This window comes from Lampetra fluviatilis, chromosome 11 (genome assembly GCF_964198595.1).
Source record: "Lampetra fluviatilis chromosome 11, kcLamFluv1.1, whole genome shotgun sequence".
Lineage (NCBI taxonomy): Eukaryota > Metazoa > Chordata > Hyperoartia > Petromyzontiformes > Petromyzontidae > Lampetra > Lampetra fluviatilis.
The window spans coordinates 4,067,072-4,094,978 of NC_136285.1; the positions used below are offsets into that span (position 1 = coordinate 4,067,072).

General features: G+C 45.2%; 1 protein-coding gene across 10 annotated transcripts in view; it reads left to right on the forward strand.

The window, feature by feature from the left end:
- The window catches only part of LOC144934736 (dynein axonemal heavy chain 3-like), an 864,594-nt gene that overhangs the window by 351,554 nt on the left and 485,133 nt on the right, over positions 1 to 27,907 (forward strand). For all 10 annotated transcript variants that reach the window (XM_078860821.1, XM_078860816.1, XM_078860817.1 and 7 more), the window contains 2 exons: positions 4,325 to 4,443; positions 8,733 to 8,940. In XM_078860821.1, coding sequence (XP_078716947.1) covers positions 4,325 to 4,443; positions 8,733 to 8,940 — 327 coding nt within the window. The remainder of the gene's footprint in view (positions 1 to 4,324; positions 4,444 to 8,732; positions 8,941 to 27,907) is intronic.

The following is a 27,907-nucleotide window of genomic DNA, read 5'->3' on the forward strand; positions in this document are numbered from 1 at the left end:
TCTAAATATTTGAATGGAGGACTATCCTGCCAAAGAGGCATGATGCATTTCAAAGGGCATTACTATTCTGTGATTTGTTTACGTTAATTTGTTACATAATTGTATTGTTTCTACTTGAATGTACTGTTTGCATAAATCAACTATTAACAATTAAAATAACAGCAATCTTAATTACTAGAAATGGGCACATTTTCTGAGGTTGACTTGGCCTATGACATGAGGCTTGCCAAAACGAGCGGCGTTTCATGCAGCCTCAACAGCCTTGCCCACTGGAATGTGGAAAGTCCGCTACGGCCGCAGGATAACAGCGTGCGGGACACTTGGACCTGTTGACTTTAATTCTCCTCAGTGACGCACAAAACAAAATATTACACACGCAATTACCGCAAATGCAGCGTGCAAGGCCTATAGGCTGATGAATGTTATCTCCTTGTCATACGTTTATCAAACTCCTTGTCTCCTTTTTGTTTTTTATTGCAATATTTGCTGAAGCAGCAGCAGCCGCACACATGCTTAGTTGGGCATTTGCTATGCATTGCTGCATGTCATATATTATTTTGGTGGGGTGAACGGGGGGGGGGTTAGGCTGCTTCCGCCTCTGACATAGAGATGCTCAGCAGCATTTGTGTAATCGGCAACACTGAGGCGATATGACTCGTTGGAATCGGGATGGAAAAAAATGTCTCGGCTTTCCTTTAAATCAAGATAACATTTCAAAGTGTCTGCTTGCTCAAATGAGCAATCCGGTGGCGCTAATCTCTATCGGCAGCTTTGCCGCAGTTGGTGGTTGGAATTCCTTCCTCCCAGAGGTCAGCCTCTCGCAGAGGTCAGTCTCATGCAGAGGACATCAGCTCCCGTCATTTGTTGACTTCCCAAAACGCGGTACTAATATTATATCTGCTGCCAGAGGGAAGCTGGGCTGGTGGGGATTTTCTTTATTACTCGGGCTACGCAAATTTTATACGAGCGCCTTAACCCCAGCACGACCTGGCTGTGGTGGCTGCGAATGATTAATCCGATGGACACGTACGCCATAGATGAATGCCATCTTCCTTCATTATCTTGCAGTCACAAACCAATTTTTTTTTACAATTCATTGCAATTTTTTTCTGAAACACCACAAACATTTAATTTGAGAATCATACACAAAATATACAATGCTGATGAGAAGCCAATTTCAGGATGGTTAAGTAAGCTATAATGGAAGTTAAGCAATATGAATTCAAAATCTGTTGATTGACCTGAAGCTTTGAGGCACTGGACAGAAGAGTTTGCGTTGTACTCACTGACGTTAGGAAGCTTGACATACGTGCATAACATGAATACACACTTAAACAATCTGTGGTGATGCTGCGTTTGGCAGTGGTGCACAAGCAGAATTGACAACATTCCTAAACATATTCATCAGAACAAGAAGGCCCATTGCCCAAAACTTCACCTGTATTAAATTATTCATTTTAAGGCTACAGTGTGATTGACAAATGTGTTGAGTTTGTTGTTCATTTCAATACACGCTTATATAACACGGAGGTCTAAGGTTAACAAACCAATCTCGTTTTCATATAACCTTCCGTAAGGTGTTCTGGTTACATGGAATTAGATAGTTTTTTTAAATCTCCAACTCTAAACTTTATAATTTTCTGTTGAGCAAAAGGAATGGTGCAGATAATATGGATATTTACAAACTTGTCAAAGGAGATCAACACAGTTTGTCGCGGCTAAAAAGATGGTCAACATTTTGGGTTGACAAAAGGAGCTGATGTGACTAAGTTTGTGTTATTCGGTTATTGCTAAGCACTCGTATTTGCTGTTTGTACTGATTTTTAGTTTTGTCTTTTAAAAAAAACATCAACTCGTGTGATGAAAACAAAATTTGTGCTTCTTGTTGAAATGTCTCACATACTATCAGGCCTTCCTTGAGGATGAGATAAGCTTTTGCCTGTTAAAATACAAACCTTAGTCTGTCTATCTACGTGTTTATTTGTCTTTCCGTGTTTCTATCTGAGTGGCTTATAAACCCCGCTCAGGCAGAGCTGACAAACATGATAAGTGTTCCGTGAATAAAATAAATATTTATTTTTGTTATTTACGGAGTTTAGTTTAGTGCTCCATTAGCACAAATTTGAACAGCTGTCCACAATCATTGGCCTCCTGGCAGTAATTGATTAATTAAGCTAATTGCAATGCTGTAACAGTACAGCAAATGTTAGCTTTGCCCTTGTGTTTATGTTGTGAAGGCTGTCCATCTCACCACGGGTTCCCACAAAATCCATAAATTAATAGGAATGGCGAGATGTTAACTACCTCGCCTGGTATGCAATAATTCGTGGGTTCGATCTCAACCCTGATACCTGCTGTATATTTATAATTTGCATCTTCTTCTCGTGGTCGCGCGGATTTTCCTTCCGGTTTTACCCTTCACATTTAGAAACAAGTGTTTAGGTTATTTGGCTGCCGTAAATTTTCGCATGATGAGCCACTTCTTTGTGCGATCATTTGTGACCAGGTCGCTTCTGAAAAAGAGCTATATAGCGCAGTGGGCCTTATACCTGGTGAAATAAAATTAAAATAGTAGTTTATAGTAAATATAAATGTATTGATTTTTTATTTTCGCCAGTGATGGATGGAGATTGTGGAGATTGCGGAGTATGTAAGAAGCTTTAAGCGATTATAAAAAGTAAATGTGAAAACACAGGTGTCCCAATAGTCCAGTGAGCACGGTACAATGCTCATCCCCATTGCCAGCACTGGAGCAAGTGGTAAAAAATAACACTTACCCATAATTTGGGGCCCATCCACAATTCACTTTTGTTCTTTTAATAGACTTCAAGCGAAAGTGTCGCCCTGCTGAATTGACAGTGGGGTAGTGTTCATCTGTATTGATGGCTCAATTTAGTCCACAGGCCCCAGACTATGTTTCATTTTGCCAGTACCACCTGTTGTGGTTTCTGACAAGGTCTATAACCATTGGTAATATTTTGATGTGATAACCACTGCAAAGGTTTAATACTTTAATTCACTTTTACAGGCCATGTAATTCACTTTTATTGGCCGTATAAAAAAACGGTATCACTCAACTTTCGATTTCTTCAAGGGGGGTGGGGTGGGTACCATTTTCTCCTCCTGCCCATGAACCAATGCTAGAAATTCCACATTCCTACAGCGGTGCGAGTGTATTCGGGGAACATGCGCTGTCGGTTTCCCCACAAAAAGGAAATAATTTTGACAATCACTTCGATAAATCATGGACTGAGTTGTCTCCTGACCAAGAGTTAAACTTAAAACCGTTCAGTTGTGAAATGGACAGTTTAACTAACAGTGTTGCCTGTCTGAACATAGAGATATTTCCTTCCTGGTTAAATATTAAATATCATTGCAGGGTATAGGTGATTGGGTGGACTACTGGACATCTGTGAAAATAGCTTCATAGCTCATCAGATTCCTCCAGTATGCATACATATTTTGACTAATGCAGTCCAGTAGGGCAAGGAGCCAGCATTGTTACTATTCTGTGGCAGTTGAGTAAAATGGCGAGTAACATGTTCTGAGTTGTTAAAGTTCCTGTGTGCAGTTTGATGAACTTGAGCCATCTACTGTGATTGGCGACTGAGCTTCCCAACTTTCCCCAAATTATGTTTCGAGGAGACAGAGTGATAAGGTCTGATCAGCTGTGTTGTTGATGGGAGGCCCGCTATGTCCATTGATGGGAATTCACTGAACACAGTTTAAATGCTTACATATTTAGTGTTTATCGATATTTGATTTTACAACTTAGCTATTATTTTCTTGAGCAGGAAATCTCTAATTATGTTCATGTACATGGATTTGGCTATTTTGTATGACCACTACCTTCAAAGTCCCAACAGCAGGGAATCTACCAAAGCATTTGACTCATTTTCAGAGGGTTGTGGGTTCAAATCACTGCCAGCTGACAGCTCAAGCTACCATCCATTCTGGATTGATGAAATTGATACATAACTACTTTCTGTGAAGGCGACATCTGTTGTCCTGACGGGCGACTGACTTCTACCATGGGAATGAGGAATGTTGTACTGCTAGCTCATGGCCGTAAACACGCTGGCCCATGAAAACATTTAGATGTTTGTCTGTTGTTGTATGCTACAATGTACGCTTCAATGTTCCTAGCCATGCAGGAAGTTCATTCAATGTCTCTGTGCTGCCTTCAGGACCCTATCACGATGTGCATAAAATGCGTTCTTGGTGACGACCTCTACTTGATGTTATTTGCTGTCCTGTAAAATCTGCTTCCCGTCATTGCTCGCAGACTTCCAGACGGATGCGCTTTCTTCGTTTCCTCCCGCAGGCCACGGACGCGCAGGAGGTGAAATTCATCGGCGCCGTTCAGATTCACGATGAAATTGTCGTCAGGGCCAAAGCACGAATCCGAGTTGTTCTGGAAAACAACAGCCCCGGGCCCTCACGGTGAGAATCCGCAACCCGGAATGAAAGCGCCCCTCCTGGGCTTTCATCAATATTCACAGTTGCCACTCTTTGTTGCAACAACGTTTGCAAGATGGATCGAGCAGGAATTTAATATCGCGAGCTGACGGCGCCGGTTTTAATTTTTGCCGCCTTTAAGCTCCTCGATCTCGAAGGAGGTGTTTGGGTGGCACGCCAGAGCGTTAGGGTTGCACCGCGTGCCTCCGGTACGGTGGGGTCACAAGTTCCAAAAGGGCCAACTTCTTCGCCTGGTTTATTGGAGAGAGCGGAGTTAAGCAACTCTCTTGCACACATTCTCAAGTGTGTGATTGACATGCAGGCAGCGTAGTGGGTGCTTTTGCAGTCGGAATTTGCCAAAGGTGTAAAGGTTTATAGACCACACAATTGAGAGCCATATTTAAGGGGATTTTACTCACCGACTCCTCCGTTCGCAGTTTTACAGTAGAATTGTTAATCGATCTCGCGAAGTTCAACAAGCGCCATAATACCTACCCATTGCTTCCTTCCTTCAGCCAGATGCTGTAGATGGTGCTCATTGCCACCAGACAATCTAAGCACCACCCTTACTGGTTCATCATCACCACCGTCTGGCACCAGGTCTAACCCTTTGCCACTGAACTTTGGTTGCCTCTGCAGTGCCTGTCCCAGTGATCTGCCCCCATTATTTTGCACACGTGTCCCATCCATCTCCCTGATTAATTTCTTTTTTGACGTGATCTTTCCTTAACTTTTTATATTGCTATCCTTTTCCTGTCTTAAAAATGCGTAATGTCTTCCACGTGCATTGATATACAAAGGCCATACGCTTTTTTGTCTTCTTGTATTTATTTAAAATAACAGTACTGTGTGCTGTATATTATTATTATCACACCACTCTCTGAGTGCATCGTCTTAACAAACTTAACACACCGCATGAGTATTTAAGAGGCCCTGTTGCTATGGTGACAGGCACTGGGCATTAGTTGAGCGCTCATTTACATTTAGCAGAGGTAAGAAGAATCCAGCTTCTAGCATTTCCCCAGAAATTTCAATGCGCTTATTTATTTCTCTAATCGTGACAGCGACGTGTACAGGTAATGACACGTGTCCAAGTCGTAAGCCGCAGTCTCTCGGATGCAAATCATCCTGTGTCAGTCCCCGAAAGTGGTGAGAGCCCTCCCGGTCCAAACACAGACGCTCGTCACCCATTATGCGGGACAGACGCTGGACTGAAATTTCATTGCTCGTTTACCCCAAGGCTCTACACTGCTCCTCACACTGCCCTTTTTAAATTCCAATTTTAAAATAAATTAAATATTTACATATTTGAGATTACGTTTTCACTTTTCCATTTTCCCGTAATTGTTATGTCAGTGCCAATTAATTAGCAAGTGCATATATATTGCAATTTGAATCCCATACCAACGACACAATAACCATGACTTATCCTGGAAAATGGCATAACAACATTCCCTTCAGCACCACATGCAGTAAACATCTGTTCTTTGTAAGGCAAACTGAGTCAAATGCGTTTTTAACTCAGTTTCTGATGCCACTTTGTATATCCTTGAAGCTAGCTGCCACTGAGTGAAGCACACGCTTTTGTACGGGATGCTTGTGAGGGGTGAGGGCTTGTGCCGTTAATATTGACTCAGCAGTGCTCATCAAACTCACTTCACATGAGAGTTTTTTGTGAGGTTGTTTTTATTTTTGTTACCCAGGGGGGAGGTAATGCCAATTTATGTCTGTCCAAAACTCTTGCTCGAAACTCGGCGTCTCAGAAGTGCCATCCCATAATCATGGCTTGGACATTTCCCCCCTGAGCCAATGCGTAGCCTTGGCTGTGTATTTATTTGCACAGCATTTATCAGACTCTGTCTTTGCATGCTGATTACCATACGCTTTAGCTGTGCTCTCAGCATCCAGGGCATGGAAACCGAATGTTTTTTTTACCGCAATTCTTCCTTTGACAGTCGAGCCAAACTTCGGATTGTGTACATAACCACAGAGAGATACTTTTAGCAGCCCCTGGCCATTCACTGGCCTGCAGCTTATTTCATATTTAGCTGCCCACCCGTGTTGAGGATTCCGTCTACTGGCCTGACCGCGTCGTCCCTTCCACAGCGCCGTGTTTCACCACGGCGCTGCGGGTCACGACTCTTTTCCTTCTGCGTCTTCTCCTCACACTGCTCCACTTTGAAATTCTCTTCCACGGTCTCTTTGAACCCAAAGCGTTATAACCCTTGCTTAAATCAACAATTGTAGTAACCTCTTATCCATTGCAACTTTAATGCCGATGTCTGTTGCTGGATGCTCGGTGATACGAAACTTTGGCCTTGTGCTCAGGCTTCAGTCATTACTCTGATGAGGAAGCAAAGCATGTGCCTGACTGTTGTCATGAGTCAATATTAAATTTTTTGTAACAAGCTTTCGTTTGATGCTCATGATTAATAACATTATTATTATTCAACTCTTAAATGAATTCCAATAAATTAGGCAAAATATGTCGAACTGCGAGGTTTGCTTTAAAAGGACCGCATAATTTGGTACGTTTGGAATTTGTACAATTTAATTATTATTGCTGTTGATCATCAAACTTGGGTTGGAATTTAATTGAAATGAAATTTTTAATAACTACATTTTTAGATTTATATATTTTAAAGAGTGTGATGTTAAAGCCAATTACTTGTAATGCAGTTGAGGGGCACCCCAGTGGCGAGATGCTAACTACCTCGCCTGGTATACATGAGGTCGTGGGGTCGATCCTAACCCTGACGCTGACACGTGTATATTCGGAGTTTGCATGTTCTCTCCATGATCGCGTGCATTTTTCTGCAGGTCCTTCGGCTTTTCCCTCCACATTTAGAATCAACATCGCGCGTTCAGAGTATTTTGCTGCAATAAATGAACCTCATGGTGGGACCCCGGGGGTCCCATAAGCCCCCGGCTTTCGCATAAACTGCGTTGCGACGTCATTTTATGTCTGTTGAAGGCGAACGATACGGCAATTTATTCCTCTTGACGAGCTCTACACGATGCGCTAATCAAAGTTTAAAAGTTTTGTTAATGACTTCAGCAAATTTTCTTGTTGAAGAACGAGAGGATTGATTTCTGGTAGGTCGTGGCGTTTATGTGCACGGTGGGACGGAGTCGCCAAAAATAGAGAAATTTATTTGACTTCCGCTAATTCGGGACCCCGTTTATTCGGAACCCTGTGGTCCCACCATAATATTAAAATATCCACGTGATAAACCACTTCGTTGAGCTGCCATTTATGGCCAGGTTGCTTCTAAAAAAGAGCTACGCAGCACAGTGAGCCTCATCTGGTAAAATAAAAATAGTTAGTGAAATAGGTAGAGTACTGCCCCACATTCATTTGAGCGGGGAGACAATTCGGATGTTGCTTAAGACGACATGGGTGCCCGGCAGCAAGGAGGACCTGGGTTCAATTCCCGACTCGGGCACCTTTCTGCCTGCATCTTTTTCCTCTGGATTCTCAGGATTCCTCCCGTAGTTAATACATAAGCAAGCAGTGTCGCTGCTATTGACCAAAATAGCCCAATGATAAAGAAATAAATACCTGCAAATTACTCAATTGGGATTACAAACAGCAGCAACATCGCCCCCTTGTGCGAAAACTTGGCAGTACCCTCACGAGAAAGAGTCTCAGAGACTCAGTGAGGCTTTCCTGGGTTAACAAGTGTAGTGATAATAATAAGAGAGACAATTAAAAAAAAATGTTTGGTGCAAAACCATTGGTTAAACAAATATACGTTGTACCATGTTAATGCTGTTCATAAATTATAACCACGTTTCAACCACAACATGAATCAGCCCGTTATTTTGAGGAGGATGATGATGATGGAGCAATGAAATGAGCTCATGTGCAGGTGCCAGGTGCATTGTCACATCACAAGATTGTGGGAAATGATGACAGCTTGGGAGGCCTTCATCCAGTAGGGGATTGATCATTGATGATGTCATGATGTTGATCGTGGCGATGTCAACAATGTGTCAGTCGAACCCCTTTTAAAATTATGACGACGATGGCGATGACGACGGCGATGATGACAATGATGACGATGGCGACAAAGATGATGATGGCAATGACGACATTGGCGATGACAATGACGGGATGACGACGACAATGATGATGACGATGGAGATGACCACGATGACGATGATGGTGACGTCAATGGCGATGATGATGATGATGACGGCGCTGATGACGACGATGACGACGGTGATGAGGTCGGCAATAACGACGATGATGTCGGCGTGCCCCATGCCAGGTACCGCTCTGTGTACGGCCGCTTCGCGTACCTGCTGAACGGCGGTGCGGAGGCCCGGGCTCAGGCCCTCATGAGCCGCGAGCCGCCCAACTTGGGCGCGTCAGCGCGCGAGATCGAGCGCCTGCGCGCGCTGGCAGGTGCCGCCTCGTCGCTGCCCACCGCCGTGCCCCTGCGCCTCTTCCTGCTCGACTGCTCCGCGCTGAACCAGGTGCCACGCTCGTAGAGAGCGGTGACTCCCACCGTACATGACGACGTTATACATGACCCACGTGAACACCGCCCCCTCCCCCCCCAGTTCCACCCCTCTGGTCTTCGCACCTGAGGAGAAGACAGGAGGGGTTCATCACAGTTCTGGATAATCGCATGATGAGGCTGGTTGCAATCACCAGCGAATTGTCGTACTCAGCATGTAAATATTGCGGGTTAACTTTCCAACACACGGGTGTGCTGAAGGAGTAATGAATTGGCACATTTTGTTTACGCGACAAACCTGACTAATTGGCAGTGCCGGGTGACGGTGGATTTAACGACACATTCATATTTAAGTGATCTAACCCAAAAAAAAACTTTTTTACGCATGATATTGGTCGTGAAAGCCTACCACATGTTAAACTGATGACTAACCCTCTCGCGCCGACGAGGACTGCACTCGTAGATACGTGCCGAGGTGACGCCACGCATGCACGTGGTGGAGGGGGCATGGTGGCGAGATGTTCACTACCTCATCTGGTATACAGGAGGTCGTGGGTTCAATCCTGACCCTGACGCCTGTATATTCGGAGTTTGCGTGTCTCTTTCCCCGTGGTCGCATAGCTCAGCGGGCCTTATCTGGTAAAATTAAAATCTTAATAGTTTGTTTTTTACACGTGCATACGTTCGTATGCCAGCGGCTTCTGCTTCGCACAATACCCACCACAGGAAAGGCGTCTTTTAAAGCCACGAGCCTAGCGCTGACGACTACTGACCTCCCCCACTCCCGTTTAAGCAGGGAGATGTCCGGGTGTCATTCACGTTGTGTCACGAAGGCTATTCCCACTACTGTGGCCAGTCAGTAACAAGTAATGGTTTAGATGAACCACTCGAGCATAGATGAGGCCTCTGGCTCAAGATCTACTTATTCTTAGGTTTATAAGAATACCCCCGAAAATCAAGACGCACCCCAGGCATGTACCCGGTGTCAATAAAGTTACACAGACTTTCGGGGAGAGTGCTGTTAGCGAGGACCGATGGAGACTGGCACGGTGCATGAGGTGGCCAGCACCATTCCCGACCACCTTTGTCGCCCAGTGGCAGTCCTTGCACATTGCTCCAGGTACTCATATAAGGTTGAGTTGACCTAGGGGAGGCCCAGGACCGATTCAGATATTCGTCACTGGTGTTGGCCGTGAGCGGGAATCGAACTCGGGTCGCTGTGCTCATAGGGCAGTGCAGATCTGGTCACACACACACACGTCTTATAAGATGCACCCACACATTTTTTTATTTTTTAAACATAAAGCCAATTGTGTAAATATATTACCGACACAGAAGAGATAATGGGTTCTGTGAATCCCTGACTTGGATTTGAATTTGTGACCTCATTGCGAGTGAAACTCGGTAACCGCAGTCACACCTGGCTCGCTGATGGGTCGGAGATCAGCAGCAGTTCTGTCGGCAGGCTGCTCCTGACGATGCTAATGGGGAATTTCTACCGCTTGAAAGGATACACTGCGAGTTTATTTTCACTCTCAAATGATTTATAATGTTTTGCTTGTGGCTTTTCCCTGCTTAATTCGGATACTCATAGCTATGAAGGCTGCAATTTGTAAATGAGTATTATCTTTTACATTTTCAACCTCCTGTACTGCGTATGAAGTGTTGTATAAGAGAGGCTGATTGAAGTGACTCTAAGAAAACGACGCAGTCTCATTTTCCCTTGCCTCTTCTCCGACGTCGTGTGAATTTGTGATTGACTGTACGAGTTTCACATGGACAATTCTTCATCTCGATTCGTGACTCTCATACAACGCAGTTGGGATGTGGTGGATGACGAACAGCAACAGTGTAACCCACACTTTGCTCAAGCTATTTTTCATCGCTGTTAACATCTCGGTGCCAATGGTGGTAACTACTACCCACAAAAATGTATTCACTTTATCAGTCTTCTAGGGATTATTGGCTGAGTCAACATCTGACCAGAACGTTCATCCGCATCTTTCCGATTCTGGACGAAGTCATCCGATTAATGCAACAAACCTTACTTGACAATTGCAGCTAACATCTCAAATATTCACCTACAAACTCTGAATTCACAATTCACAATACGCGCGCGCGCTCCGTATTTCGGCAGCACATCGCCCGCCCGCTCCCACTGTCCGCACGGCCCGCGCTCGTGCAGCAGCAGCGGCGGTGGCGGCAGCGGCGGTGGCGGCAGCGGCGCGTTGCCCCTCCTCGCGAGCCCGACGGCGCGTGGCCCCACCCCGTCACCTCCCCCATGCATCCACCCACCGCCGGCCAGCTTGCATGGCCACCACTCTGCGCTCGGGGCCGCCATTGCGTAATCTCTCGCGACACGTGACGTTGCGGCCAGAGAGGGAGCCAAATCCACATCCCTTGCCCTCCTTCGACCGCATTCATCCTCGCTGAATTTCTTGCCGTCTTGGCTCCCCGGAATCAGCTTTTTAGTCAATTCGCTTCTGCGCTCGGGAGGGTGGATTTGAAGGGGGGTTTGCGGGAGGAGGGGGCGAAAGCGAACTCAGATGTCTATAAAAAGCCCGAGAAGCTGTGAACTTCGTGTGACCCATAGCAGCGGTGCAACACGCACAGTTACATATATATATGAACACAGCCGCTTACGTAAACGCTCCTTCGCTCTGCCATGAAACAAGATGTTTCTTTTATTTTTAGCATAAGTGTTGCTTCTGTCACTTACCACCTCTGAACATAAACCTTTTTTAATGACGTTACGCACTGCGATGCATTGGCCGTTTCATTTATATGCCGTAATATTTAATAGAATGACCAGGTCATAAAACCATGGGCCTATTTTCTGCTAAATTTTTTGTTAAAAACATCTTCATTGGTTTTGTTTCTTCATCTTTCCAAGGTCATCACCAACGTATCTTGCGTTGCACTTACCCAACTTTACTGTGTCATGGATATGCAGATGCTTGATTACTATCCCTTACCAAGGGCATTTGTTAGCCTCTGTCAACAGTGTCAAGGCGTCTGCGTGATGGTTTATGCTCCTTGACGGGATCGAGTGGTGCTATCATTGGAGTATTCGACGCACGGAAGGATGCAAGTTCAACTTTGGGGTATTGGGTTGACTTGGCCAATAATTCCTCCATGGCTAATCAAATGAGCACCACTTTGTGGGAAATTTTCACCACTGATTTGGGCCAGTCAATAGAGATGAGCATTGACCCATACGTTTCTGAGCATGGAAACACATTGATTTGTTGACTTTTGTCACCCAACACAGGCACAGATTGTGGCGCAGTGGTTAGTGTACTGTGCTGTGAACCCAGCCACCCGAGTTCAATCCCAGGCCTTGGCTACCCTGGGCTCCATATTTCACCAGGCCATGCTGACAGTTGGCTACATACAGCACCAAAGAAGTTCAACATACATACAAATGAGGTCAAACAACCCCGTTTAAAGTTCAAGTCGGGCATTGCTGTGGTCAAACCCCCCATTGTATATCCGTAATCAATGAAATGGGTACCAATTTGCGAGGAGCAAGGATGGGTTCTCCTATGGATGGACCGGCTCATGTCCAGGGATTTTTTTCCACCACTGCTTCAGGATCTCCAACAGAACCAAGTGCTGCCCAATTGCTTCTTTTGAGCAGTGAATGGTTAGACTTATTTTTGAATATAAATGGAAAGGTCATTTTTGGGTAAGAGTAGTTTATTGATTGCAGTTATTCTTACGAGTATACCATTTACTGCTGGTATTTGGATTTTGTCCAATTTAAGAAAAGAAATACGTTTTTTGAGCAATTGCCACATGTTGGAATTCATCTCTACAAACGAGAGGGTGGCAATCGGGCTCTGACTCCTAAGTCAAAGTCAAAAGGTCATCCAGCTCAAAACGATCAATGGATGGCAATCATCTCTATTGAGTGCCTTGAACCAATGTCTCCCCAGTGAGGATGTTTACACATCGCACCAGCTACTCACTTGAGGCTGAGTCGACTTAGGCAAGACCCAGGACCGGATCAGACAATCGTCACTGGCGTTGGCCGCAAACTCGGGTCAATGCCGGGTTTGTACCCCATCGCGCTAACCGCTGCACTGCCCCCCCCCCCCACCGCTACACACCTGGTAGAGAAAGACCAAGCACATGCACAGACACTTTTCCATATGGATGGGATGTTTGAAAAAAAAGTGCCGTCCTCTTTCCAACCCCCCCAAAAAAGAGAAAGCCACAGCACCACAACAAAACCTTAGGGCTTCTGCAATGTCCACAGGGTCACGCTTGACGTGGTTATTGATTTTTTTGCGACAAGGTCTGAGATGGCTCACGCTCCTCCAATCATCCTCGCTCGCATGCAGCCCTTCCAGCCCTCCCGCCCCCCCCAGTTCTCCGTCTTTATTCAAGCGCGAACGCTCGCGTGGCCCTGTGTCAGCTCGTCTCTGCGACAGGTTTTTCAGTAAAAAAAATCACCGGGGCCAAACCTCGCTCGCCGTTTCCCCTGCTAACGACGGCGGCGGCCGCGCAGCTGAGGCGAGTGCACGCATGATGATGTCGTTGGCAGCAGCAGCAGCCCTGAGCCAGCGGTGAAAATCCCGCTGTCCTATTGACAGCCATTATTGGTTTTAATGCACCCGTGTTTGTCAATATTCAGTCACTTTTGGTGGGAGCAGGGGGGGGGGAAAAGAGGAGAAAGAAGCTTGCACACACACAGACGCATGTCTTGGGAAATCGCGTAGACAGCCGAACAGATACTTTTCTAATTCGCTGGATCAGACTTTATATATATTGCGAAGGTCTCTATAGAGTTAACAATACAGTTCCCTGTGCTGGCAATCTTGATGTAACCCTTGACCCTAGGAAAATCCGGGTATATTTGTCCAACACCGCTGCGATTACGGTGCAAACCAGGACATGCTGCTTCGTTAGCAGTGGCTTTTATCAGCATTGCGGGCGTATGCTTAGCAGACGAGGGGACGTGTGATGCAGGCCTTGAATGTTTTATACTTTGTGTGTGGGGTGACCTCAGCTAACTTGTGCATCGCAATTGTTTATTTCCGTGCCAATTCCCAGAGTGCAGTGGGTGCACTCTGCAGGGGAGGCAATTCAGCTTCCATTGCGTTCACTCTTCGCACAGAGGGCCTCACTTATTGCCCTCTAAAGGGGGGGCTGTTAAAATAATGAAATATTGTGTCATTGTCCTTTCATATATAAACACATCCCCTCACCGCGGAGTTCGATGCTAGGTAATGAGCACTCGCTGTAAACCCCAATTTTCAGTATATCCTTTGGTCCGTTTAATTTCCCAAAAAGATTGAGGCAATTGCCGTAAAACGCGTGACAGATTTGGCGAAAGCGAGCGCACACCGGGCCCAATTGCGATGTGATACAAGCCGAAGTGATAATTTTTGACTTGTAAAAAAGAAATACTCAACGCGTTCGTCAATAACACTGAAGTGGCCTAATCAGGAAAGCAATCTTTAATAGGTGAGGGTTCGGGCTAGGGCCTTTCCTCATAGCACACATTGTTCTAACCGTCGACATTTGATGTGCTAGGAAAGATGGGCCATTGCCTAAAATACCGTCTATTATATATCATTTTTTTCCTAGCAAGGCTGCGTAGTGTTATTTACAAATGTGGTTAAGTTTCTTTGCTAATTGTGCTTGTGAACCACTGCCAATACAGCAGCAGCATCACCAAAACATAATAATTCAAAAAATGTATGTGTATGTCTCTTCCCAGAATCATTTCTAAACTGTCTGGTTTCCCACTATTAATGTGGCACCAATCTGCATAGGTAATGATGTTTTGTGGTATCCACAAGCAAATCGTAGCTGCAAATAGGTTTGCTACGTCGTTAAAAAAAGTTATTTGTTTGACAAAAAAGGGGAATACAACTTGGTGGGTAAGAAATGTTGCTATGCACAGCACGTGTGCTGTGCATAGCAAAATGTGAGTGCATAATAAGTATTATGCTATATATATGTATATATATGTGTTTCTAAATACACTATAACAAAATTACATTTTTTGTCCAGGCCTGGTTAAAATGTCTAGGTCACCAGGAACTGTCTCTACTGATCTCAGAAAATGTTTTTTTTTACCATTCAGTTGAAACTCCACAAAGACTCGACACCAATCACCGCACTACCTAAACATTCCACCACTGCTTCTCGGTTTCTCTCCTGGCTCTCAATTCAATCCTGGATCGACTGCAGGATTGATTCGAAACGTCTTCAAGATCCTTGTGGCCTTGTTCCCACTTGACTCTTCCCCTGTCATCTCGCTCTACTCTTCCCCGCGAGCCGTCCTCGCCAGTATTCAAGACCCCCTGACCGGTTTCCCGGTCGGCTAGCACCCCCACGCATTGGGAGGTCCCCCATTATACCTCGTCGCCCCTGCTGTTTGGAACTCTGTAGCCATGTCCATCCACACTTCCAGCTCTTGAATCGTCCTTCAAAGCCATCACTCAAGTCCTTCCTGTTTCGCGTACTGACTGCCTCTCTCCATGAACCTGACTGCATCTCTCCTCAACCCACATCTGCCAATCCATTCCCTTGTTTTACTTGTGCAGAAAATCAAGGCAGCTTGTCAGACATTCTGAGACGGGCTGGAGAATTGTCCTGGGCCAGCCAGTGTGGTTGTATTGTTATGTTTAAATATTGCAGCGATGTTTCTTAGAGTAGCCATCGAGCATGGATGGCCAGCGGAGCTTTCTGATTCATCCCTATTTATTGTTGGAGCTGTTGCCAGATCCCTGACACCAGCTGGGCCAGTGTCCAATGCCTACTGCCTTTCATTTGACTTAAAAAAAAAATACACATCCCGAGTCGCGTGTTTATCCAGGAGATAAATGTATTGGTGTGCGTACGGGTATATACGAGTGCGTGCGTGTGTGTTTGTCTTTATGTGCAATAAACCTGGTGACCCGAGATCCATTCCCGCTTACGGGCAACACCAGGGATGATTATCTGAACCGGTTCTGGGGCTCCCCTCGGTCGACTCAGCCAAAATGAGTACCTGGTGCGGCGTTTAAAATCATCGCCACTGGGGTGACATAGGCGGCCGGGTATTGTGCTGACCACCCACCCCCTTGTGTGCCGTTCCGGCCTTCATAGGCGTTCGCTAACAGCACTTGCCCCAACAGTCTATGAAGGCTACGCGGGGGATCTTTGCCATTGTGTTTGTGTGCAGGCAGTGGTGCATGGCCGTTAGTGATTGCACTCTAATCCCATAGAGCCCAGATTTCTGGCCAAGCACAGCGGTGGCAATTTGGATCTGACCATGGCCATTCTACTCCCTTAGGTTGACTCGGCCTAAAGTAAATGCCTTTTAGAGTGTGTTGACAATCAACACAGACGAGACCGGTGCTCACCTCAGTACCTTGTCCTTTCTGAGACATAGATACACAATTGGGATTGGTGCTTTAAGCGAGCACCTCTTCTGAGAGCTATTCCACACACCTTAAATCGACTGCATATTGATGAATGTGGTTTCATTGCAACCAGACTGATCATCGCGAGGTTATAGAGCAATGAACATTGTTCGATTACCTTTGTGAAATAAATAAAAATACGAGAGTGCATTGTAGGATAGTTAACCGACTTATGTGCCTACTGCACCATCTAATGCAACAATTTAAAGTCATTCCGGGGGAATGATTGTCTTAATTTAGTTTTAGATTTTCATGACACTGTAATTAACATTATATAAAGACATCCAACCATTCTCATTCCAGCAGTGGATGAAGGCCTCCCCACAAGATGCTCGCTATGGGACTTTTTTTAAACCACATTTGTGAAGTGTGTGGCTCACATCTACGCTGCAAATTAGTGGTACACACATATTGTTATTTTTGTATGCAAACTATTATTGCCATTCAACTGCCTATTGTATGTCAGTTGCACGGACTCGTAAGCACACTTTGCAGAAATGTCCCTAAAATGTGTTCGGCTATCGGAGCATCATATCGCCACGTGGTGTCAGACACTGATGGCACAACATTGTTGCTGGAGTCACTTCAAGGGCCCTCTTATTTATTCAGTCTTTACAAACACTGGACGACGCCTCTTCTTTCGTTTGGCAATTTATACAAAAAAAAGCAAGAGGCTACAATTGCTTATTTAATTTTGTCAGCCATTCCACAGCATCCGGGGTGGTAGCTGAGTGGAGAGTGCGTGTTTCACCAGAGTACACGTGTTGTACTAGGGTAGCTGAGTCGGGTCTGCGTGTACCACCAGAGTACACGTGTTGTACTAGGGTAGCTGAGTAGTGTCTGCGTGTACCACCAGAGTATGTGTGTTTTACTAGGGTAGCTGAGTGACGTCTGCGTGTACCACCAGAGTACACGTGTTGTACTAGGGTAGCTGAGTCGGGTCTGCATGTTCCACCAGAGTACACGTGTTGTACTAGGGTAGCTGAGTCGGCTCTGCGTGTACCACCAGAGTACACGTGTTGTACTACGGTAGCTGAGTCGGGTCTGCGTGTACCACCAGAGTACACGTGTTGTACTAGGGTAGCTGAGTGGTGTCTGCGTGTACCACCAGAGTATGTGTGTTTTACTAGGGTAGCTGAGTGACGTCTGCGTGTACCACCAGAGTACACGTGTTGTACTAGGGTAGCTGAGTCGGGTCTGCATGTTCCACCAGAGTACACGTGTTGTACTAGGGTAGCTGAGTCGGCTCTGCGTGTACCACCAGAGTACACGTGTTGTACTAGGGTAGCTGAGTGACGTTTGCGTGTACCACCAGAGTACACGTGTTGTACTAGGGTAGCTGAGTGACGTCTGCGTGTACCACCAGAGTACACGTGTTGTACTAGTGTAGCTGAGTCGGGTCTGCGTGTTCCACCATGTTGTGTTGGGGTAGCTGAGTGACGTCTGCGTGTACCACCAGAGTATGCGTGTTGTATTGGGGTAGCTGAGTCGGGTCTGTGTGTACCACCAGAGTATGCGTGTTGTATTGGGGTAGCTGAGTGGAGTCTGCGTGTACCACCAGAGTACACGTGTTGTACTAGGGTAGCTGAGTGGGGTCTGCGTATACCACCAGAGTACACGTGTTGTACTAGGGTAGCTGAGTGGGGTCTGCGTATACCACCAGAGTTCACGTGTTGTACTAGGGTAGCTGAGTCGGGTCTGCGTGTACCACCAGAGTACACGTGTTGTACTAGGGTAGCTGAGTGGTGTCTGCGTGTACCACCAGAGTATGTGTGTTTTACTAGGGTAGCTGAGTGGCGTCTGTGTGTACCACCAGAGTACACGTGTTGTACTAGGGTAGCTGAGTGGTGTCTGCGTGTACCACCAGAGTATGTGTGTTTTACTAGGGTAGCTGAGTGGCGTCTGCGTGTACCACCAGAGTACGCGTGTTGTGTTGGGGTAGCTGAGTGGAGTCTGCATGTACCACCAGAGTACACGTGTTGTATTGGGGTAGCTTAGCGGCGTCTGCGTGTACCACCAGAGTACACGTGTTGTACTAGGGTAGCTGAGTCGGGTCTGCGTGTACCACCAGAGTACACGTGTTGTACTAGGATAGCTGAGTGGAGTCTGCGTGTACCACCAGAGTACACGTGTTGTACTAGGGTAGCTGAGTGGGGTTTGCGTGTACCACCAGAGTACACGTGTTGTATTAGGGTAGCTGAGTGGAGTCTGCGTGTACCACCAGAGTACACGTGTTGTACTAGGGTAGCTGAGTCGGGTCTGCGTGTACCACCAGAGTACACGTGTTGTACTAGGGTAGCTGAGTCGGGTCTGCGTGTACCACCAGAGTACACGTGTTGTACTAGGGTAGCTGAGTCGGGTCTGCGTGTACCACCAGAGTACACGTGTTGTGTTGGGGAGTAATCAGTGATGTGCGCCCGAGGGTTTGCACCTCATCATATTCGCACTTTTTGGGAGGAGTAACTGATCGTTCCATTCATGGATGAAATATCCCCGCACCTTCTAACACGTATGGTGGTTGGGGGCGCGGTTGAGAGCGGTCGTCACTGTCAACGGGGCAGGAGAGACAAACCAGGGCTGTTCCCCCGTCGGGTCTTCAGTCCTTTTCCTGTTTTAGGGGCCCACTGGGACCCCGCGTCTCGCGCTATTGGGTGGTGCTGGGGTATTTTTCGTCCGACGGAATAGTTTGAGGCGCATGTCGAGACAATGCTCGTGCTGTGCAAAAGCAACCTCGGCGTGTCGCCCAGAGCTCGTCCGATTCAATTTAGGGAAAAGCTGGCAAGTGAAATATCGTGGCTTTTTTGTAAATTCATTGCCAGCTATGGCTAAGACCACCAACTTGCTACTCTTCGTAAGTTCGAATAATGGCATGTACGTTTAGTAATGGTTGTAAAGTTAACTCATTGATGATCTGAATGTTGTTATTTATTAAATAAATTTATAGATAATAGCAACTCATAGCTATTTTAGTGAGGAATAGTATCTGAAGAAATGTTGATATGTGAAATGTGGCTTAATATGTTTTGTAAGTAGATTGTACTGAAGATGATCTTTCAGCAGATGTTATTTAGGATGCAATCCTCTATTGATTTTACCAACTGATGAATTGGTAACATGCATTATCGCCTTGTGGTTTTCATAATTAGAGTGTTGAAGGAAACATCGTCAATGAAAGGTTGTGCAATTCTAGGTGAAGGAGAAAACTGTCCCTCGTTCATATCAAAATGTAATTGAGTTATTGATATAAGTACTTATTTAATTCTATGACTTACAAAATATAATTTTGTTATCTGTGGTGGTGAATGCAGGTTGCTGACCTATCAGTATGGGTTTTTTGGAATGGCGTTCCTACATGTACTTGGCTTTCTCTCCGGGTATTCCGGTTTCCTTTAAAAGACGTAAACACTCTTTAAAGAACTGGCAAAAGATCCCAACGCAAAATCCTCCCTGAAAATGAGTCTTGAAACTTCGTTCAGCTTTCTCGGACAATTGGCAATATTATTGTTTTGATTTAAAGGTACGCACAATGAGGCTGGGTAGTGTTCGATTTGAAATATTAAAGCGGTGAGCTGAAGTGCTGAATGGCGGTCAACTCATCACTTACCCCAGGGTTCACAACATCGTAAGTCAATAAATCTGAACATTTGTTATTATACACTCTTATGAGTCCGGTCCATCACAAATGTGCACTGATCACACAGAGTAAGCTATTTCGCACATTACTTTTAAGTCCGTTTAACACGTAGGCGAAACTGGCTCAGACTCAACGATGGATCCTTGAAAAGGAGTACCACCAGCTGTAAAGCAACATGAGGTCATACAGTAAGACTGGACTCCTGTCATAAGAATGTGGCATTTTCACCTCTAAATTATACATGATGGAGGTGAGGACCGCTTTGTGCTCATATGAGCAGGGAGGTGCTTATATATTGTTTGTATTTATTAATTTATCATAAACTCAATGAGATCCAGGGCTCTCATTTGTTAAGATGACAGCTTTCTGAAGTGAGAGTCATTTCAGGGATGGAGGAAATTCATCCAGGCCACAGATTGTGTATTGACTTGTGATGAAATGGTTTACCACACTCCGAGGTTACAGCCAATAATGTAATTGAAGGCTGTCACAAGATTTTAAACGTGAGTTATAAAGACAAGGCCTCAGTCTAGCATCCAATTCCCATGTCAAACCTGAAATAATATTTTCTTGACCTAAATAATTTCAATATTCAAATCAGTCGAATTGCTGATTAATATGGTGTCAAAACTGCAGGTAATTGGATTTATTGTGTTAAGACCCAGTCTATAAATCATGTCAAAATAAAAGTCAAACTATTGCCAGAAAGGCTAGAGAGCCCTTCTCGATGGCATTTTGGCCTACTCTTCCACAGTGGCTAGATGTCTTGGACAATGTGGGAACAACCCGCACTTTACCCCACCACACACAGCCTTACTGATCGATTAATCCGTGGTGTATCCATATACTGCAGGGTGCAGAAGGGTGGGGGAGTTACGAAACGTTCCCATTGCTGAAATTGCCACGCCAGACAATTGAACTAGCGACCACTGCACACCAAGTCCATTGTACTAACGATTCAATCACGGCAGCATCATTATCGCAACATCATTTTCATGAATTATTTATTCAAGAAAGTATTTTCAGGATGGGTCCGGCGTTGTCTTTTTATTTTAAGATGTCAGCCATTTTTTGAGTGTTTATGAGTCCCAGACATACTCTTGGAGGCAACACATTTATTTAACACCAACAAACGGGGTAACTGCCCCTTCACAGAATAACAACCTATGGTGGTGACCACCAGGCTAACTGCACTAATCACAACGTAACGAGCTACAACGGACCAGGACCAACATCTCGGGTCCAGGTCCACGTGTTGGAGACTCGGTAGAACTTAGAATGTAGACGAAGGTTTCTTCAGGATGAACAACAGCGCCGGTCCCTCTGGGGGTCCCGGCTTATATCCTCTGCAGCGTGGCCGGCTCCACCCTTGGCCACGACCACCTTCCAGAATCCTCGAGCAGGATCTCGACCCTGACATGTGACCACCCCTAGCCCCTACTTGGGGCCCCTGTGTAGACTTAACCGGTCACGTGTCCTTTGGGGTCAATCAGAGTGCCACGGCCCTTAGTAACCCCATTTCCATGGCCGGCACTCCCACACCCTATCCTGTAGGGGCATGCCGAGCGTGGTGCCATCCAGCGCTATCGATCAGCGCTCACCGAGCCCCTCTAGGGCCAGTACTGCACCCACATCCTAGTGGTGTCCGCGATGTCAATACACTGCGTGCCGTGCCTCTCTAGAGCCGGCATTACACAGTGACATCCTGCGATGTCACTACACATGTGGGTGATTAGTCCACCTGCTGTACTGCCTTCTCCTGGCGAGCCGGGATATGGCACCTCAGCGCCCAACGAGAACACCAGTGTGTGAGATCCACCAACTCTTGCTTCCTCGGCAGTGCTGCACGACAGGCCATGCGCAGCCTAGCCACGGTGCTGCACGACAGTCCACGTGCATAGCCACCAATGCCCGGCTATAAAAGCAAAGGGTTTCCATGATCAAACAAGCGTCAAGTGGCACTCATCTCCACTGATGGTGGCACAGTCTCGGTCGCAAATATTCAGCATTCGCATGGGATTGGCCGGTTTCTTTAGCAGAATGATAGCGTGGATTCCTGCAAAGGGGCATGTGTTTCAATTAATAATGCTGGTATCACGGGATGAATCAACCCACACTTTGCGTATGAACTTACAACCTGCTGATTGGGAGTTGAATACTACAAATAGAATGCCATGTGGATGGATTACTGTAAAAATAATAGAGTAAGTAATATTAGTTCTCATTTCTTGATGCAACTAATTAAATTTTCGATAAGGGCAACTTGGTATAAATATTTGAAAGGATAATCGAGGACATTCATTGTTTGATATTAATATATTAATGTTTGATAATTGAAATTGATTTATTCAAGTAAGTAATTGATTTTGGTGGAATACATTACTTTGTTCATGTAAAATAGGTATACTTTAGGTTATAACTTACACAGACCTGAATATTAAATGGTGGAGTTCGTACTTTTGTGTGCATTTCGAGATCAGTACAGAAGCAATGTGGTCGCAGCCATAGCCGAGTTAATCAACTTTTTGGCTGAAAATATTTTACCATTATTTAGGGCAGGTATTGTTGTTTCATCAGAGTGATTCACCATTTATTGACCGTGGAGGTATGCTGGGCTGAGTCGACTCCTGATCTGGGTTTGAATTCGCTACCTTCAGCTTGTGAGCCGTGCGATTGGGCCACAATGCAAGTGGCCTGGTTGAGTAGCGATAAGGGGAGGGATGGAGAAGCATTTGAGGGGAACAGGGATTCCACGTCATGCGGTAACCACTTTCATTACTTAGCAAGTATTATGTTCAAATCACGGTTGCTGAGCACAGGCTAAAATGCCCAAAATGCTAATCAGCCAGCAACAAACAGCACTATTGCAGGTGTAATAGCTCAAATGTAATGGCTTTATCGCATTAATCACGGATATATGAATTTGGGAAAATAGACGATGGGAGGGAATTACAAAGTGGAGCAGTGCGAGGGAAGAAGCAGAAAGAGAAGAGTTGTGACCTGCAGCTTTGGTGGCACGGTGGCGAGATGTTAACTACCTCGCCCGGTGTACAGGGCATCATAGGTTCGATCCCGACCCTGACGATGCCTCTATATATGGATTTTGTATACTCTCCCCGTGGTCACGTAGATTTTTCTCCAGGTCCTCCGGTTTTTCCCTCCACATTAAGAAAGAGCCATACAGCTCAGTGGGCCTTACATAGTTAAAAAAAGAAATCCAAATATACATGGTTGAGTTTTTATCATGTGGTGGTTGAATGCAGTGTGGATGAGACGACGCAGCCAGCCTGTTAGAACAACATGAGGAATCAGTAGAATCAGAATTAGAATATTTGTTTATATTGGAGGAATCTGATAAGCTATACAGCTTTTTTTTACAGATGTCCAGAAGGGGCGAGTAAGAACATTACAACAACAAACAGTACACAAACACGATAGCAGTGCAAAGTACAAGAATGGTAAACAAATCACACAAACAAATAAAACTAAACCATTCCAATGCTACCAAGCAAAGCCCAACGAGGTACTAACTTATTTTTCAGAAGCGACCTGGCCCCAAATGATAGCTCAACAAAGGGGCCCGTCATTTGAACATTTATAGCAGCAAAATTATACTGGTAGGAACCTCCTGGTTACACCAGCCCACAGGGGATTATTGTGTCCGTCGTGCAGGGAGGGGCTGGGTGGGGAGGGAGGGGCTGGGTGGGGAGGGAGGGGCTGGGTGGGGAGGGGAGGGTGGGGAGGGGCTGGGTGGGGAGGGTGGGGCTGGGTGGGGAGGGGAGGGTGAGGAGGGGCTGGGTGGGGAGGGTGGGGAGGGGATGGTCACCCCGTGGTGCCCTTATAAAACTCAGCGTTTAAACTACTCACGCCGGCTTGTGCCCGCCCTCACAGTCGCCCATATTTGCGGAATACACCACGCCGCCGTTGACCCTGGCCATTGACCGAGCAACCCAACGTTCCTACCAGCTCCCTCCGCAGGAATGTGTTCTAAATAATTTCAACGCATGTGTCTAAATGTGGAGGGAAAAACTGGAGGACCCGGAGAAAAATATCCACGGGACCACGGGGAGAACATGCAAGCTCTAAGTAACTGTTGTTTTAACAATAGAATAGTGATAAGCAAGCGACTGGTCACTGCTGAGTGGGTGGCTGGAGTGATTCACTGAGTTCTGCATCATCAATCAATCTGACTGCTTTACATTGAATTTCATAAAAAGTAGACAAAATATCCCACAAGTGCTGGGTTCCAATTTATATGTAGCCTTATCGACCAACAAATGCATGTCAGTTATGCACCATGAATTGCAAATGTCCATTCACTGAGAAACAATCGATGGCAATGATACATTTGCTCAAAATACTGATATATTAGTCGAGAGAGAAAATCTGTGGGGACTGGATCCAGTTCCGTGAAATCATAAATAATAGTAACCAAGTCGATCCGGATGACGATTGCTAACCAGCTCAACACGGACAAGAAGAGAAGTAGAGGTCACGGTGGAGCGAGGCCAGGAGGAAGGCAGTTGTGTTTCATGCGCAGGGTGGCGGAGCCTCAAACCAGCTGCCCACGCAACTCGTTGGTGGTGGCGGTGGCAGCTTCTCACTGCTGGGACTCTTCAAGAGACTCCTCGATGAGATCCTAGAATATTCGAGCGACTACTCACAACCGAACGAGCCAGATGGACGAAATGCCCCCGTACATCTCGTTTGTGTAACCTTCCTGATGTTCTTATGATTACGTCTATAACACTGATTAATAAAAGAAAAAAAGAAACTCAACACATTCGTCAATAACGCTGTGGCCTTCAAATGCAAAATATATAGCCGGCGACGTTTTGGCCAATGGCCTGTCTTCATGGCAAGTTGTGAATTGTGGTGCAAACGCAGCATCGCCAAATGATCTGTTTCCATGAGACTGGGCGTGGCACTGCAGTTGGGAAGCTCTACTCACACTCGTTTCAATTCTGTCCATCATCTCTGCAGAGGCAATAAAGTGAATGGCACCTTTTTGGGCAGACGGCAGTTGTCCAGTCATAGAACTGTGGAATTTGAAAATAATGGACGGGGCAACCAAAGCAGCTGAGCACACTTTGACTTTTACCGATATTGCAAGAAAGCCTCATCCACACAAAAAACCATAAATGCATTGAAAGTACGATCATATTAACACTCTTGCCTTTGCAGTCAGGCATAAATAATTAAGCCTATGAAATCAAGCTTTGATTTATTTTATAAATAACTAAGTGGCTGAACTGTGATATTTATTACTTGACATGAATAATTTAAATGATAAAATCAATTATAAGTTAATTGCCTGTATCAGTATCCGAGCTCTTAATGTGAATCTTAGGAGTTAAATAGCCCGGTGCTTCATTTTTGTCAAATGTTCCTTATCATCGAGATTGTTTTTGGTAAGAACCTCGCCTTTATGTCTCGATCAGCAGATAATCATCGCCACACATGCACCTGAGGGGAATAAAACTGATATGTAAGATGGCTTATTAAGCGCTCTAGAGATTTGGTGTTTACTAATTCCCAGGATGCTACTTTTGATCGATGGCTAATGCCGAAAGGTGACTCTTCAATGAAAAAAACTAACTCTCGCATTATGCAATATTTTAAATAATAAGCATCACCGAGTTTTGAGACTCATTATGAAGGTTGCTTATGCTTGCAATGTGTGATTAACACCTCACTGAATATTCCAGCTTGGTACATTTTTGCATTTCATTACACTACGTAACACAATTTATGTTCCTGGGTCGTACGTGTTATTTCGTAATTGCTTATGCCTAAAAAGTATATAAAATGGCTATTATTCCCCAGAAACTTTGCTTTTGTGACCAGGACAGTGATATTTTGATGAGAAAACGGGCAAATTTGTGTCTTTTCGTTCACATCAAGTCAGAAAAAAAAACATATGAATCAAAATTCACATGTATTTATACTAAAGTAATACAAAAATGACTATAAAAGATTTAGAAGTGAGTAGTTTTTCGAGATTTACGATTATACTGTAAATCAGCCCCCAAATGTATTCTCCCATGTTCTCGTTATACTGTCCTTGGTAGTGGCGTTCAAAGTCCAGTATATCCTGGTGGAAGCACTCGCCTTGCTCCTTTGACTTTGCTCCCATGTTCTTCTTGAATTTATCAAGATGAGCATCATGGATATAGACTTTGAGGGACATCCTACAGCTCATTGTGCCGTAGTTCTTCACCAGAGTCTCAACCAGCTCCACATAGTTTTCGACCTTGTGATTGCCCAGGAAGCCACGAACCACTGCGACAAAGCTGTTCAAGCTGCTTTCTCCTTACTAGTGAGCTTCTTGGGGAATTCATTCAACTCCAGGATCTTCTTTATCTGTGGTCCGACTAAGACACCGGCTTTGACCTGACGGATCCTTGGGACATTCTGTCTACAGGAGAGCCACCCACACAGATTCCTACTTTAAACCGGATTCCCACCACCACCCATCTCAAAAGAATTCTCTCATCAAAACGCTATACCACAGAGCCCATGGCATTTCTGACAAACACCACCTGACCGGTGAATTAAGACATGTACATCGGGCCCTCAGGATGAACGGATACTCTGACCGTATTATCCGCCAAGCTGTCTCTCCCACCACACAGAAACAGCCACATGAAACTCCGACCAAAACCATCACGTTATCATACATAGCAGGCGTGACCAAAAAGATCTCCAAAATTCTAAACAAACATAAGATCTAAGTCCGATTCAGTACAGTGCATAAAATCCGTGATCTGATTCCATCTGTGAAGGATGTCGTTCCTGACTTACAGTATCCTGGAGTCTACAAATTGAGTTGCATTTGTGGTGATTGCTACATTGGAGAAACGAAACGTCATGTTTCTGATCGTGTCCGCGAGCACAAGTCAGATCTGAAACACGGCAGAACTGATTCTTTTGCCGTTGCCGATCATTGCTACAACTCGGTGGGCTCTCATGAAATTGTCTTTTCCGAGACCAAGGTTCTCTGCAAACCTCCCGGCTACCATCAAAGGTTTGTACACGAAGCCATACAAATATACAAACACAGACATAATTTCAACCGTGATGATGGGTACAAACTTAGTAATCATTGGAAAAATGTTATCAACCACGCAAAAAAGACTTAATTACAATTTTTTGGACCATCTTATCTGACAGGCACTATTTTACTTTACTTTACCGAGTGTTAACATCCCCAGTTATTTTTTAACAGTACTCTCTTCATTGTTCAGCCAGCATTGGTATAAACATGGGCATTTTCGTTCTTTTGTCTATCATGTGTATTAGACCTCCCCTCCCCCTCTCTGTCCATTGTGTTGGCGTGTGCAGTAGTTTGTCGCTTGCGCACAATCGCTTCCACGCCGTCGCCCACCCTTTTGGCCCCGCCCCCCTCCCTCCCGATACGTTCCATTCATTGGCTACCATATTCTGATGAGCTCCCCCCTCCCTCTCCTCCCCCCTCAACTCGCTTTTAAGGGATTACATCTTGAATCATTGCCTCACTTGATGCAGCTAATCTGGCTGTGACGGTCCCACCTGATGACGGAGACTTGTGTTGCCTCCGAAACGTCGTGATTTTTGTTTTTATTTTATTTTATTTTCATTAACTTTGATGTTTTACCTACGTGACTTTACCGAAAAAACCTAAGAATATTCTAGAATGTTCTTTACTCAGCACTGAATCTATCTGAAATGTTCTGGAAAATAGGTCATTTGAAAAATATCACTCTCCTGGTCACATAAGCAAAGTTTGTGGGAAATAATAGCCATTTTCTCTACTTTTGAGGCATAAGCAATTAGCAAATAACACTTACTACCAAGCAACAAAAAAAATTGATACACTGTTTTTGTCTAAACAGACACCGGGTGTAACCGTCAATCACATCAGAACATCAGCAGGCCGATGCGCACAT